Source organism: Astatotilapia calliptera, chromosome 3, assembly GCF_964374335.1.
Source record: "Astatotilapia calliptera chromosome 3, fAstCal68.1, whole genome shotgun sequence".
Lineage (NCBI taxonomy): Eukaryota > Metazoa > Chordata > Actinopteri > Cichliformes > Cichlidae > Astatotilapia > Astatotilapia calliptera.
The window spans coordinates 51,924,368-51,938,922 of record NC_137424.1 but is presented as its reverse complement, the minus strand read 5'-3'; the positions used below and the strand labels follow the sequence as shown (position 1 = coordinate 51,938,922).

The following is a 14,555-nucleotide window of genomic DNA, read 5'->3' as shown; positions in this document are numbered from 1 at the left end:
TACTTGGCAGGGATGAATAAACTGCTCTACCAGATGTGCATGACACATTTATTGATCATTTCAGCCCCAAAAAGACCCAAGAAAGGATAGTTTGAACAGGAAGCAACTGTCGCGTTTGTTATTACACTTAATAAACCTAATCAATCATTTAAAAAACAATCAAAAACAAAAAAAATACCCTTAAATACAAAAAGAAAGCTACTTTCTGCTCCTCCTTTAATCACAAGGAGTCACCACAGCAGATTTGGCAGATTTTTTATGCTTGATGCCCTCTATGGGTTTTGTGTCTCTTCATGTAAAAATTGAGTGCAAATAACCTTTCGGTTTCGAGTATAACTATTTAGTATAGATAGAGATTAAATTTTAAAAAACAAAACAAAACCCACAAATCGTGGCTAATTTTGGCCCTCGTGCCCCAGTTTCGGCATGCTTTTTAAGATCTTTTAGCCTAATTCACTTTGTCAGAGACTGATAACTATTTTTTCCATGCAGGGCCAGGTAGGTTTTAATAGCATTTTTCCACTAATGAATGAAATCCACATCTAAAAACTATTTTGTATATACTTGGGTTATCTCTGTGTAATGCTAAAACGTATGTCATGATCTGAAACACAAGCTGTGCAACGATTCAAAGGAGTATAAATAAAGCTTTAGTCACAGCACATCTGACATCTGGTCCACATAAGGTGGACCTGTGGCTGAGTCTACACAGCCAGACTCACCTCGCATATTTTTATGTAGCCCATAAAAAACAACAGATGATAGCCACATTTGAGCCAAATATTTATTACTATTACTATTATTTATTTCTATTAAAACACTTAGATTGGTGCCTCTTATCCCTATTAAACTTATTCAGGGGAAGGTTGCTTGTGTGTGAAATAATCAACTCCTGCCGTAGTTTCTAATCTCCTTTTTGCGTGTATTTGCAAACCCAGACAACTGACGTCAGCGCAGGAACTAAATAAACTCCCTGATGCAAGCACATGGGCAATATTTGCATCTTTAACGTGACACAATGGCTTCTGGTTTGACTGACACTTGTGCGCATGCAAAAGCATACCTGTAAAAGTCTCTTTGTTGTCCCACACAACATCTGCCTTCTGCAGATAGATGCATGCAAATTGACTTTTAAAAAAATTGCAAAACAGCTTGTTTTACTTAAAACTCATGGGCCACACCTTTTATCTGGAACATTACTCAGCCACAGTGCATGAATGTTCATGTTCTTACCCTTAACTGAAAGAGAACTTTGTGTGTTTGAGAGGCAAATAAACAACGTTTGAGATTCTGGAGAATTTCAGAGGTAGCAGGATCTAAATTTTTCCTCCCTCTGTGTTGTATATGAGTCAGAAAAAGGGCAAAAAGTGTAAAGCTACATAAGTTCATGTGTTCTCACAGCTGCAGAGTTAACAGGTTGACAGGGTTCAGAGGCTTTCACAGGTTTGACTGGTCTCATGCCAGACAGAGGTTAGCAGAACCGGCCTTCCTTTGAAAAGCAGCTGATATTTCCCCAGGGAAGAGTTAGGTTGCCTGTAGGCTCGAGTGGTAGCTAGCCCCCATTGTGCGAGAGACTGCAGGTTGATATTTTGGCTGTCATAATGCCGTCCAGCTTCTTTCCTGTAACAAAAGGTTAAAGAGGTGAAAGAATGAAAGACCAAAGCCTCCACATATAGATTGTATAAGAGGGTGAAAGCACAGTGCTTTAGCAACACAGCTTAAAGAATAATTTATTGCTCAGGTACCCAAGCTGTACTCAAGTTTTCTTTCATTTGGGAGAATTAAGATTTGGCAGGTTTAATTCCAGCTCGGTGACCGCTAACCATGTAATGTTACCTTGCATGAAATTGCAGACATGCAGGAATCACACCGGATAGCAGAAAAACATTTTAATTTGATGATCCTGATTAAAAATGAAACATAAAAATTACATTAAACAAGAAGAAGAGTTCTCTTTGTTTACATGCTCCAGCTGAGCAGTAATTGATAGCATTTCATCAGGATTGCAAGCTTTAAATTACAACTTATGAGTAATTGTGATCATTTTAAAATTTAGAATACTTTTAAAAAGAAGCTTAATAGTTACATTGTCAAGGATTACTTCATTACATCAAACTTTTTTAATGACAGAAGGTACTTCCAGTTGTTCCCTTGTGTCTCAAGGTCTACAGCAGATGGATCTGCATGTTCAATTTATTTACAATTTATATACATCAATGGGAGAATATACAACTTTCATTGTGTGTTCTCCCATAAACTCTGATCAGCTCTTGCTGTTTTTCCATTTATTAAATGAACACGTTCAGCCGTGTTACTAAATTGTATGCCTTTGTCTTGAAAAGTAAACTGGGAATGCGTGTCGATGCCTTCGTCTCCTCTCGCTTGGATTAATCACCTCCAATCTATCCAACATGCTGCTTTAAGGCTTTCAAGGAACTCTCACAAGTTTTCACTTATAACCCAACTTTTAAAGCTTTTGCACTGTCTCCCTGTCAGGTTTAGAGCATGTCATCTTCTCTTCAAGCCGGCTCTTTAGAGCTTCTTGTGACTGCTATGAAGACTTTTCTTAGCCCCGAAAAGTGCTATAAAAACAGACTTTACTTAATTAATATTATGGCACCTGGCATACAGTGGGGATAGATTACACCAGTGCGTTTGTAAGGGTTTGATTTGACCAAATGCAACAGGTGAATATTCAAAATGTGTTTGCATCGTTTTGAGATGTTTAAAGAGATATGTGTGACAGTAAACATGTTGTAGATATACACAGGTCCAATATTTTCTGTTTTTTTTTTTATTGTAAAATCAAAAGCAGAGTTGCAGCATGAGTTTTCTTTAGGTCTTTGCCATTTAAAGGGATGCATTCAGAGGCCGACAGGTGGTCCCCGCATAGAGTTAAGGGTATGATTCCCACCAGGGCCAGCTGCACTAAACATGATCCCGCTCATGACACTGAAAGGTGTTTGGGATAAAAGGTTCCAGCAAATTGTCACATGCAAAGTGTAGTAGAGGCTAAGAAAGCCGAGCGTGGCATTCTCCGCAGTGTGTAAGAACACAGATACCGCCCCTGGGACGTAGGGGGAAAGTCCTCCTTGATTACTCTATCTAAGTTTGTTGCAGGAGCTTAAAGTTCTGCTGTCACACATGCATGCTCTCTTAATAAGCGTTTAGTGACAAGTTGCTGCCTTTAGGCAAAAATCTTAGGATCAATCTCGGGTCAGAGGGAATGCAAGTGTGGTGCCAGCAGGTGTAGTATGTTCAGCGAATTTTGTTCTTTGCATTCACGTTACTCACACTAAATGCCTAATTTCTTGTTTCTCACATTGCTTTGAAATGTCTCCTCCACTTTTCTGAACATCTGTCTTTTTAAAACAACTCTAAAGCAAAAATAATTTGCACGTCTGCGTGAAATTTGCTATATGATAACATTTCCTAAGATTATAAACAGGCGAACACAGTGACATTAGAAATGCATTTTCACTATTAAGAATTCATTATTGTAAAAGTAGCTGGCCAGTGTTGCCACCAATTAAGGTGGAGATCATTCCACATGCTGTATTCTCTTTAAAAACATACGTTTTTTCTGTCAAATACATATGAACCAGATATGCTATTCACTATAAATAAATACAGTGGTGTGCAAAATATAGTATTTCCAGTTACAATACAGTGAATCACAACCACAGATTTGCACAAGTGTTTTTGAATTATACTTTAATACCACTGATAAAAACCTCGGTTTCTTATTTTATTTTATTTCAAGATTACTTTATTTAAGATTATTACAAGGATTACTCAGTAATGGCTCATTTACGCTTGTTTTTTGAGTTTGTATAATATTTGATAATAAGATCTAACATAAATAGCCAAAAAAATGGAACTTGACCCAAGATTTCGTCTGATCACAGCGCGCGGGTGGGGGGGACTCCGAGTCTGCTGGTCTGGGAACAGTTTCCTACACCTAAACAGTTGCTGGAAAGCTCAACAGCAGGTTCTAGATAAGCCCGAGAAAGTCACCGCCTATTTTGAAAACTTCAGTAAACTCCACGCTACGCGATTTGCCAAAGTTATTGACGCAAAGCTCCAATATCTCGCACCGATTGGTTTCGACTTCTGTCAACGGCTGACAGTCAAAGTGACGGACCAATCAGAGCCCGTCTCTGCCCCTTTGTTCCTCCCGTTCGCTCGGTGACGCAGGGGGTCATGTGTTGTTTGTGCTGTGGCCCGTAGAGATGTGTACAAGAGGAGAAGGGAAAGCAGTGCTAACCGAGCTAGCTGGATCCTCCCGATTATAGAAACACGGCTGAACGTGGTCATGTTGCACGCGGTGGGCTTTATTTCGTGAAAAAAAATAAAAAGCAAAGCTCACGCTGGAGTACCTGCCTCGCCGCTGAGAGGGCAAAAGGGACTATTTTCTTCAGACGGAACAGCAAAGCCGGTTTGTGAGTGCTGCAAATCTGAGCCGTGTGTGTGTGTGTTTGTGAGTCAGTTAGCTGGCCTAGCCGGACTCAGGAGCTCGTCTCCCAAAACAAGAATGGGGTCTAGGTCCGCTCGGATTAGCTTGCTAGTAAAGTGACCTTTGATTGTGTTCTCTGATGGCAAATTTCACGAACTATCAGGAAGGCAAGGCAGCGATGTTGATGGTGGAGACACAGCAGAGGGACGTGGGGACGAAACCTGCGGCCGCCACCGCTGCAGCCGCAAACGGAGACGGCTCGGTCGGGGAACCCCCTTCCCCGTTAATTAATGTCGGCGGAGGAGCCGGAGGTGGTGGTGGTGGTGGAGGAGGAGGAGGCTCTCGTTTCCACCATTTACCTCCGTCAAACCACTTCAACCTTAGCCACCACCAGCCGCCAAAGGATCAACAGCAGCACCATCACTGTCAGCAGCAGCAGCATCTTTCTGGGGAAAACATCGCAGAGTCTCCGGGCAGGAAAGCCACCGCCGCCTCCTCCTCCTCGCCTTTCAGCCAGGTACACACCGCCGAGGACCCCGCCGCTGGCAACAGCCATGTATACGCAGCTGTGAACGTCGTAAACACCCCAGACGTGGTGGATGATATACGAAAGTGTGGCTATTTAAGAAAGCAAAAGCATGGACACAAGAGGTTTTTCGTGCTGAGGGCTGCCAGCCACCTCGGCCCCAGCCGCCTGGAGTACTACGACAGCGAGAAGAAATTCAGGAACAGCCTGCGCTCTGCTGCTGCCGCCGCGGCAGCCTCCTCCGCCTCCGCCTCCAGCAGTGGTGGAGCCGTCCTCCCTTCTCCTCCCAAAAGAGTGATTTACCTCTACCAGTGCTTCACCGTGAACAAAAGGGCGGATTCCAAAAACAAACACCTCATTGCCCTTTACACCAAGGATGAGTACTTTGCCATTGTGGCTGAGAATGAGCAGGAGCAGGAGGACTGGTATGTGGCTATCAGTGAGCTGATGAGCGAGGGCAAAAAAGGACACTTAGACTCTGATGATTTAGATGATGGATATGGTACGGTCACCCCTGGTACTGTGTTTAAAGAGGTGTGGCAGGTGAATGTAAAACCCAAAGGACTGGGTCAAACCAAAAACCTCACAGGTGTTTACCGGCTATGCCTCTCTACCAAAACCATTCACCTCGTTAAGTTGAACTCTGAGACGCCCTGTGTCAACTTGCAGCTGATGAACATCAGGCGCTGCGGACATTCAGAAAGCTTCTTTTTCATCGAGGTGGGCCGCTCCTCCTCCATCGGGCCTGGGGAGATATGGATGCAGGTGGACGACTCTGTTGTGGCCCAGAACATGCATGAGACCATCCTGGAAACGATGAAAGCGCTGAAAGCGTTTGCGGAGTTTCGGCCGAGGAGTAAGAGTCAGTCGTCGGGCTCCAATCACATGCCTTTTATCACGACGCGGCGCCACCTGGGCAACCTTCCGCCGAGTCAGACTGGGCTGCAGCGACGGTCGAGGACAGAGTCCGTGGTTGGCACGCCGCCGTCGACTAAAAGCAACATGGCTAGTGGCTATCGCTTTCGGACATCCAGTGAGGGCGAGGGCACAATGAACCGGCCGTTCCGCTCTGCCACTGGAAGTTTGGTTCACCTAAACACTGCGAGGGCCCATCACGGTCGTCAGGATATGGGCAGCGGTGGTGGCGGCAGCAGTGGGAGCGGCGTCGCCACAGGAAACGCTGGTACAAGCACCGGCAGCGGACGCTATGTCAGAGCTATCCCAGGGGCAACATCCACCTATCATGCCCGCTCTGCCTCGTTGCCAGTCTCCCATTTTCCCTCCACCACTAGCCCCGTGAGCGTCTCCTCCAGCAGCGGCCACGGCTCCGTCTCCGACACGCTCACCCGCCCATCGAGCGCCTCAATATGCGGCTCCCCGTCAGACGGTGGCTTCAACTCGTCAGATGAGTACGGCTCCAGCCCAGGTGACTTCCGTTACTTCCGGGTGCGGAGCAACACACCAGACTCTCTTGGCAACACCCCACCAATCAGAGAAGAGAACTGTTTAAATGATTACATGGCCATGGGCTGGAACCGGGAGGTCTTTGGCACCAATGCGGGCTCCGGAAACAACAGTGGAGCTGACACGCCGCGGGATGAGAGCACGTCAACAACAGAGGATGAGCGCTTTTCTTCATCATCACTGAGGAGGAGGACGCACTCTTTTACCAGACCGACTGGTGGCGCGACCGGAGTGGCAGTCTATCAGAAAATGACACAGACTAACTTCTCACTGGATGAGGGATCGGATGTGGTGTTGCCATTTGGCAGCGGCCTGCTCCGTGGGGGGCCGTCGTCCTCCTCTTCCTCACTGCGCTCTGACTACAGCTCCTGCTCCGAACACAGCCAGCAGAGCCGTCCCTCCACACTCTCCCGAACGGAGGCCGGTTCCGAGCGCCCTCCCCTCTCCTCCTCCGCCAAGGAAGACAGCGGCTATATGCCTATGATGTGTGGCGTGGCGGTGTCGCCGAGGGACACTCCCCCTGACTACATGCCTATGCAACCCAGCTCTTACTCCCACCACATCTCCCATTCTCCTCAGTTTCACAGTCCAGCTTTAGCTACACGCTCAGCCCACCATCATCACCCCCAGCTCCAATCCCAATCCTCCACCGATTCCCACGGCTACATGATGATGCTCCCGGGGGGGAGTTGCAGCTCCCCTTCCCCAGTGCAGGCCTCTCCCAGCCCTCACAGCAGCTCCAGCCTCATTGGGGCGTGTGCAAGCGACAGCATTGCAGAAAGACCCGAGAATGGGGAATATATGGACATGTCGTACAGTAGTGCTGGGGGGCGCAAGGTCACAAATGAAGGGAGCAGCAGATATTATACAACTGGCACACCTGAGAACACCCCAAAGCCTTACAGCCCTTATTTCTCTCTCCCTCGCTCCTATAAGGCCCCCAGCAGAGAAAGGGAAGAGAAAGATAAAGAGTATGGGGAGTATGTTCCTATGAGCTCTCCTGCTAAACCAGTCTACTCATCAGTCGCCACATCTTCAGTGTCAACACCAGAAAAGAGGGGTGGGGGAGGTAGTAGCACCTCCACTCCCTCTCACCCACCTCCGCCTTATGGCGCTCACCATACGACTGCAGCAATGGCTGACAGCCGTATTGTGAGGCCCAACCGCCTCCCTTTAGGCCGAAGAAGTTTCCACGGACCGCTGCGAATTAGTGAGCCTTCAACAGCATCTGCAGGCACCTTGACTTCAGTCCCTGCCACTGGCAGCTCCTCTGAAGGGCCTTCCAGTCCTGGAGAGTATATTAATATAGAGTTCGGTGATCACTACCCTCTCCAGCAAGAGCCACCCGCCTACCCTCACTCTGCCCAAGACGAAGCGCCTTCCCTGGGATCCGGTGACCACTGTCGCTCCCCTCCTCAGGATTACATGAGTGTGGAGGTAGGAGCGGACCAGCAGGATAGTTCTGGTTGCCTGGGCAAAAACCAGTCACCCAGACCGAGCCTAGTTGCCCCATGGAACCCACCCAGCTATATCCGACCACTGGCTAGCAATCCCGGGGCGGTGGCCTCCCCTGGAGTGCAGGTCGGAGGTCACTGGAGGCCAGTTGGGGACGACTACACAGACATGACGTTTAACCTCAGCAGAGGTGACGGGACACAAACGAGCCCTACAGCCATGCTGCAGCATCTCTGTGTGATAGAGGGGCGTTATGGCCACCCTCCCCACACCACCTCCTCATCCATTTCTCCCCCCCTGCCCCCGACGAGCCCAGATAGGGCGCCAACGCAGCCGATGGAGCCCAAGGTGGTTCGAGCTGATCCCCAGGGCAGAAGAAGACACAGCTCAGAGACATTCTCCTCCACCTCTTCCTCTAATTCAACGCCTCCTAGTGGAGGTCTTGGCTCCTCGGCCACACACCCCACCCTTGCTAACCCCTTGGCCCCCAACGGATCTTATGTAACGGAGGGACAGGCGTCTAGATGGGCCAGCTCGGCGTCTTTTGACAGTGTGTGGATGTCTGTGGAGGGTCTGGGTGACTCTCCAGCTCACCACGCCCCGGCAAGAACCACAGAAACAGGCACGGCCTCCAGGACTTCAGCAGCATCCTCTTCCACAGAGCCCGGAGCCGGCAGAATGTGCAGGAACATGTCAGTTGGCTATCAAAACGGCCTCAACTACATCGCCTTGGAGCTGAGGGAGGATGGGAGTAATACGGGAGCTGTGACGTCGGGAGCAGGTAGCAGCAGTGGGAGCACGGCATCGGTGGTGGCGGCTGCAGGGGGGATGGTGCCTCTGCCAGAGAACAGAGCCTACGCCAGTATAGACTTCACCAAATCAGACGGCGTCACTGCAACAACCAAGGGTGAGTCAGCATAAGTGATGATTTTGTGTTAGTGTTATAGATACTACTTTCTGTTCTGCACATGCTCACTTTCTTTCCTGAAGTTTATGTGTGGAAAAACACTGTGTGTGTGTGTGTGTGTGTGAGATCTTTCATGTGTGAGTAAAAGTGTATTTTTTTTCTCTTCTTTTTTCCCCCCTCTCACTGAAATCCAAAATAACCGTTGAGTGCTGGATGCTATTATTAGCTGCATTGTCTCAATTTGCAGCTCCTCCAGTGAATCTATTTTGAATCAAGTCTCTGTGATCTTGACAAGGCAGCGTTCACGCGCGTCTTTTGAAGGCATCTGCCCAGGGAGCTGAAGCCTTGGCTATAACAGTGCTCGTACAGGAAGTGGCACCAATATGCAGTTCATCTTGAGGTCTGCGCACGCTGTGTGCAAACACACTGGTAGACGATTAGCTCGCTGAATGAACGGGAGGGTTTATCTGAGGTCAAGTGTGGGTTGAATCACCCAAAAATGCCTCAGACTTCCTGTCTTTGTAGCTTGGTGGTGGTGGTGTGTGTGTGTGTCTCTCTCTGCCTGTCTGTGCACGTGCCGCTGTTTTCTTTGTGTCAGCATGTATGCAGAGTGTACTAATGTGTGGGTGTATAAACTCTTTTGTCTGCTGGAAGGCTGTCACATGAGAAGCTTTTCAACATCTATGAAAAATGATTTTTATTTATACTAAACACGAAGGAATCCAGTGCCAACAGGAACACTCAATGTGGCAGCACAATGCACTTAATACCTTTTTTATAGTCTAGTAAGCTGGCAGTCACTCGGTGAAACATGTTTTTACTAGGGATGTTCCTGGCAAATGATTGTTTAAAATTACAGGAAAAATAATCACTAGATTACTTGATGTGAGAAAGCACTAAAAATTGAGTAGAATTTAATAGCTGAGGTTAAACATTGTAAAAACATTCTGTTTATATTCTATTTAAATAGGCTGTTCCTGCACGGTCGTCTTAAAGCCAGCTGCACAGAGACCTGTGGTGTTGGCTCAGGTCAGAGCTTGTTTAAATGAAAATCAGCTTGCAGTTTGTCTGCCTCAGTGATGGGTTTGTTATAAGAACCTTTTAGCATTTCATTTAAGTTAGGGCTGCTCAATTAATCGAATTTTAATCACGATTACGATCTGGGCTTTCAACGATCATTAAAAATGACTGAGCCGATTATTAGCCCCTCCCTCATTTATCCGCGACACCTTAAAGGCCGGTCCGTGAAAATATCCGGTTGTTCAGTGATGACGCGACGAATCCTACTTCCGGGTCTAAAGTAGTCTGCGTTTAATATGGCTTTTGTGTTGTTAACATGTTTAATGTTTTGTATTTTCTTCTATTTGATCTCAAAAAGCTCCTAAAACAGTCAGTGATCACTGTTGACCTCCCTCGGCTTTTATTACCGCTAATCATTTATTTAAGCTCAGTTTTTAAAACCTTACGATGTAACTACAGCCCAGCCCATGCAGCAGTATATGAATGACTAACCTCGTATTGTGGATGGATTATCTCAGTTGTTCTCCTGGCTGAAGTTTGGTCCTTTTACAGCATCCTGCCATGCGATTACATTTGTTCCTGACCACCGAGAACACTCACGTTAACTTTTATCGAGTGGAAAAAAGGTTAGCTTGTTTATATTATGCTAACATAGCTGTGTCACTAGCGGTCACGTAGCACATCATTATATACCAGCTAGCCAAACTAAAGTAACCCTACAAACGTCACTGCTGTTTAGTTTTCTGTCTTCATTTATGCTGGAAGTGATAGCAGAGCTGTACGTTTTAATTTGTTTCCAAAACCCCGCAGTCAGGACATGCTATATTGTATTTAGATAGAAGCTAGCGAGCTAACTCCCTGCTAACTTCTAACTCCGTTAAATGTCATAAATTCCGTTTTCATGGATGCCTGGATGTTAAACTCAATTGTTACACCTGGTAGAGGAGAAGGCTGATCATTTTATTAAAGATGAAATACTTTAGACAGTTTTTCAACTCTCAGTAATGCCATAGTGATCGTTTGATATATGGACCTGCAGCGGAGTTTAGACCCAGACACTGCTAGTGACGTCAGACTGAACAACCGGATTGTCGGGCATAAACCGGTCCGTGGCGCAAAAAAGGTTGGAGACCGCTGATTAAGAGGACCCGAGGGAAGCTCGGAAAGCTAAGCAGAAGTTATTTGGAGAGTGACTGCCGTTGGTTGAAAAGAGAGTTTAAAAAAAAAAAAAAAAAAACTTCAGTGGTGTTGCACACTATTTTATATTATTTTTTAAAAGTCATTGTTAACCCTTTAAAGCCGGTCAGAGCAGCACGCTCCGTTTTGCGTAACTATTTTTAAATCCCTGTAGAACCTGAACCGTGTAAGCTAGCGCAATAATTTGTTTTGCATATGAAACCGGAGGAGTTGTACTTACATCTGATGCCATCAGCTTGTCCTCGTCACGGTTTCCTTCCACATATAGCTTTGCAAAAATTGCATAAAAAGCGCTTGCAGGAACAAAAACATAATATTCCAGAAACACGCTTTGCCGTTCCTATCAGCTGTTCGTAACACTTCCCACAGTGAAATGAGGCACATGCTGTTTTCTTTGCAAATTTGCATCATAGGATTGTTTTTTGTTTTTCCTGCAGTATATAAAAATTGCTGTATCTCCAAAATAAAACTATGAAGACACTCAAAATAAATTTCCTGTGGTGGGAAACTATTTTTTGCAACTTTATTGTATTTAAAGTTTTGAGGGATAAACCTCTTAAATTTCTCCAAGTAGAAATATATGTAAACAAAACAAAAGCGATTTTCAATTTTTTTTGTAGTTTATTGCACTTTTTTGCAATTTATGTAATTACTATGGACTTAATGCATACATATTATTAAAATATGGGCTATAACAGTTGTATTGATGTATAGCAACTTGAAATGCTCCCACAAATGGCACTACAGCATGTAAAAAAAAAAAAAAAAATAATAATAATATAAGCTCTGGTGGACTTGGTTCTATAGTAGGTCTTAAAGGGTTAAATAAATATCGTCAAATAATCGTGATCTCAATTTCAGTGAAAATAATCGTGATTATCATTTTTGCCATAATCGAGCAGCCCTAATTTAAGTGATTGACCCTGGGAGTAACTGACTTTCTTTCCAAAGTAACTTAAAGTGTCTGCAAAATCACACAATGGTTTTTTTTGGGGTTTTTTTGTGTTTTTTTTTGGTAGTAGCTTTGATTTAGTTATTATTTTATTAACGTTGGATAAAGTTTTGTCTCATAAAATTGCCCTTTTTTGGTATAAGGTTTCCAGTGTTATCCTCTAAAATTTGCCTATTTTTGGTAATAAATGTCAAGGTTTTATTCTTGTCAGTTTAACTGTAAGTTTATCTTCTTTTTTTTCCTCATATTTCTTTTTAGAAATGTCTTTTTCTTGTTCATTTTCAAGTTCTGTTTTTTTCCTCATCAAATCAATCAGTTGTTTCCTCAATTTTTTTTCTTACCTTTTGCAAGTTTTTTTTTCCAGATATTCAGATATTTTTTTTATGTATTTTCTAATTTTATTTATTTATTTTATTTTTTAGTAAATTTGGCTTCTTTTTCCTTATAGTTTTTTTTGTCTTTAATTTCCCATTCTTTTTGTAAATATATTTGCCTCTGTTTGTAATCAGTTTGCGTCTTATTATGTACATTCTGGAAATTGTGCAAGTTTCATTACATAAAATTTCATTTTTTAACATAAATTTGACAGTTTTATTCTTGTCAATTTAAAAAAATTACCTCCTGTAAATATTAATAATAAATAGTAATAAGGGTTAGGGTGTAGTAAACAGAAAAGGGAGAAGCCAAAGCTTGGTCACTGATTTACAGTTTTAAAAAGCTGCTTGGGGTATATTACTGCTGACCCTCTGCTGTTACCTACTTTAGCTCTGCTGCTGTTGACTGGTGTGCTGTGTGGTGAAGTAGACGTGGAACATCAAACTGCATTATCATTGATACCTGATCCAGCTTTTCAGCCAAGATCAGATCAGTTGTGAATGTCTTTGTTTCCTGCTGTGGTTCCTGTTAAAAGTCTGTGAAGGTTCTCAGTTATCCAGGTCATCATAGACCAAGGAAGTCCTCAGACATCCTGTTTAAAAGTTGATTGGCAGTAATATTAAGTAATGATTCAGCTCATATTCGTTAAGTCCTTATGTTTTCCATATTTACAGCTCTTTGTGAAGCAGCTCCAGTAGGTGTAGGTGAACATCCGCAGAAGAAAGGTTTTAGATGAGAATGCTTAGCAGGGGATTTCAGGATGATGGGTTGAGTTTGTGAGAAAACATTTGACACTTAGAGCACAAAGTTAGGCTATGTCTGTAAATGAGGATCTCCCTTTTCTCCCTTTTTCTTTCCTCTTCTCTTTTAATTCAGTTTTTTGCACCCACTTCCTCCCACAATCACCTCCTTTTTTTTCGTTCTTTTTTTTTTTTTTTTCCCTAATAGCGTGAGTCAGGACTCTATGAGAGCGCCGCCTGATTAATTTGTTTATCGTCGTTGTGTGTGGTTATTCACTGCTGAATCTGTGTTCGCCGACACGGGAGATCAACTGACACTCAAACCCGTCCTATTTGAGTTTGTCCGTCTGTCTGTGTGTGCTGTGTTTTCAGCTGCTGCCAGCAGGTTCATTAATCAATAGTGTGTGTGTGTGTGTGTGTGTGTTAGTTCATGCAGTTCAAGGTAACAATCGGAAATGTTAATCCCTGACACACAGTCTTGTGTATTGGCTTGTTTACAGTCTGTGCCGGGCATCTAGGTAGGTGCGTGTGTGCTTGTAAGCGCTGAGTCATTGCAGGCAGCTTTTGATGTGGTGGTGTAATTGCAGCAGCGGCATGTCAAGACACACAGCAGGGCTGAGAGGAAGCGCATCATCATCACTCAGGAATGCGCTTCCCCTCAGTTGTGGTGTTGCGCGGATAGAGGCACACCTGGATCCTTGACCCAGAGGAGGAGCAGGAGGTGGAGAATCAGGCTGGGTTCTCATCCAGCTGGTGAGGAAGTCTTGCATGCGTCTGTGAAATGTTGCTATAAATATTTCAAATTAGGCGTGTTTAGATCAGCTGGGGTAAAGGGAAATCTGCAGGAAATAATGCTTAAGTTGGGAAATCTGTTGATAATTTCCTCTAATTGTTTTGTCCACAAATTCACATTTAGCAGCACCAAAGTCATCGCATTTTCGATGCTGGAACTCAAATATGCTTTTTTTTTTTTTTTTTTTTAATCAAAAGTGGTTCACCAGAGGCTCTGCAGCATCTCAACTTCATATAGGTTTCATTGTCTGTCACAATCCTGTGGTGTGAGGCAAGATCTGAAGCTCAGAGCCTTCTCGGTAATGAAGGTAGTTAACCTTATACTCACGTCACCATAGCAACAAATGATGCACACCTAATCTGCTCATCACCTACAGTCACCAATCAATCAGATCTTTGAAAAAAAATTATTCCATTGATAGGAAAAGGTAGTGGGATGGTCTTTAGAGACCAGTAGGAAGTTTATCTCTTTCCTTTGTGAACATCAATAAAGAAAAGTAGTGATTTAATCTTTAGTTGCTCTCACTAAAACCGTCTAATGCACATCTAAATGTTAACCACTTAAGCCCCACGCCCCCGGTACCGGGGGCAAAAAGGAGATCACGTTTAATCGGTTATAACACGGGGTGAGAAATATAAGTCCAGACATGTGTAGTATCCACAGAAACCTC

General features: G+C 44.4%; 1 protein-coding gene and 1 long non-coding RNA gene across 2 annotated transcripts in view; one reads left to right on the top strand and one right to left on the bottom strand.

The window, feature by feature from the left end:
- Nucleotides 1–34: 34 nt before the first annotated feature.
- Nucleotides 35–4,516, bottom strand: LOC145421615 (uncharacterized). The gene is made up of 2 exons (XR_013902991.1): nt 4,380–4,516; nt 35–1,620 (listed from the first exon to the last, which is right to left on the bottom strand). It is a non-coding gene; the product is annotated as an uncharacterized LOC145421615 (long non-coding RNA).
- Nucleotides 4,212–14,555, top strand: part of irs4b (insulin receptor substrate 4b) — a 29,970-nt gene continuing 19,626 nt past the window's right edge. The window contains exon 1 of the mRNA XM_026162578.2: nt 4,212–8,808. Within this exon, the coding sequence (XP_026018363.2) occupies nt 4,596–8,808 (4,213 nt within the window). The 5' untranslated portion in view covers nt 4,212–4,595. The remainder of the gene's footprint in view (nt 8,809–14,555) is intronic.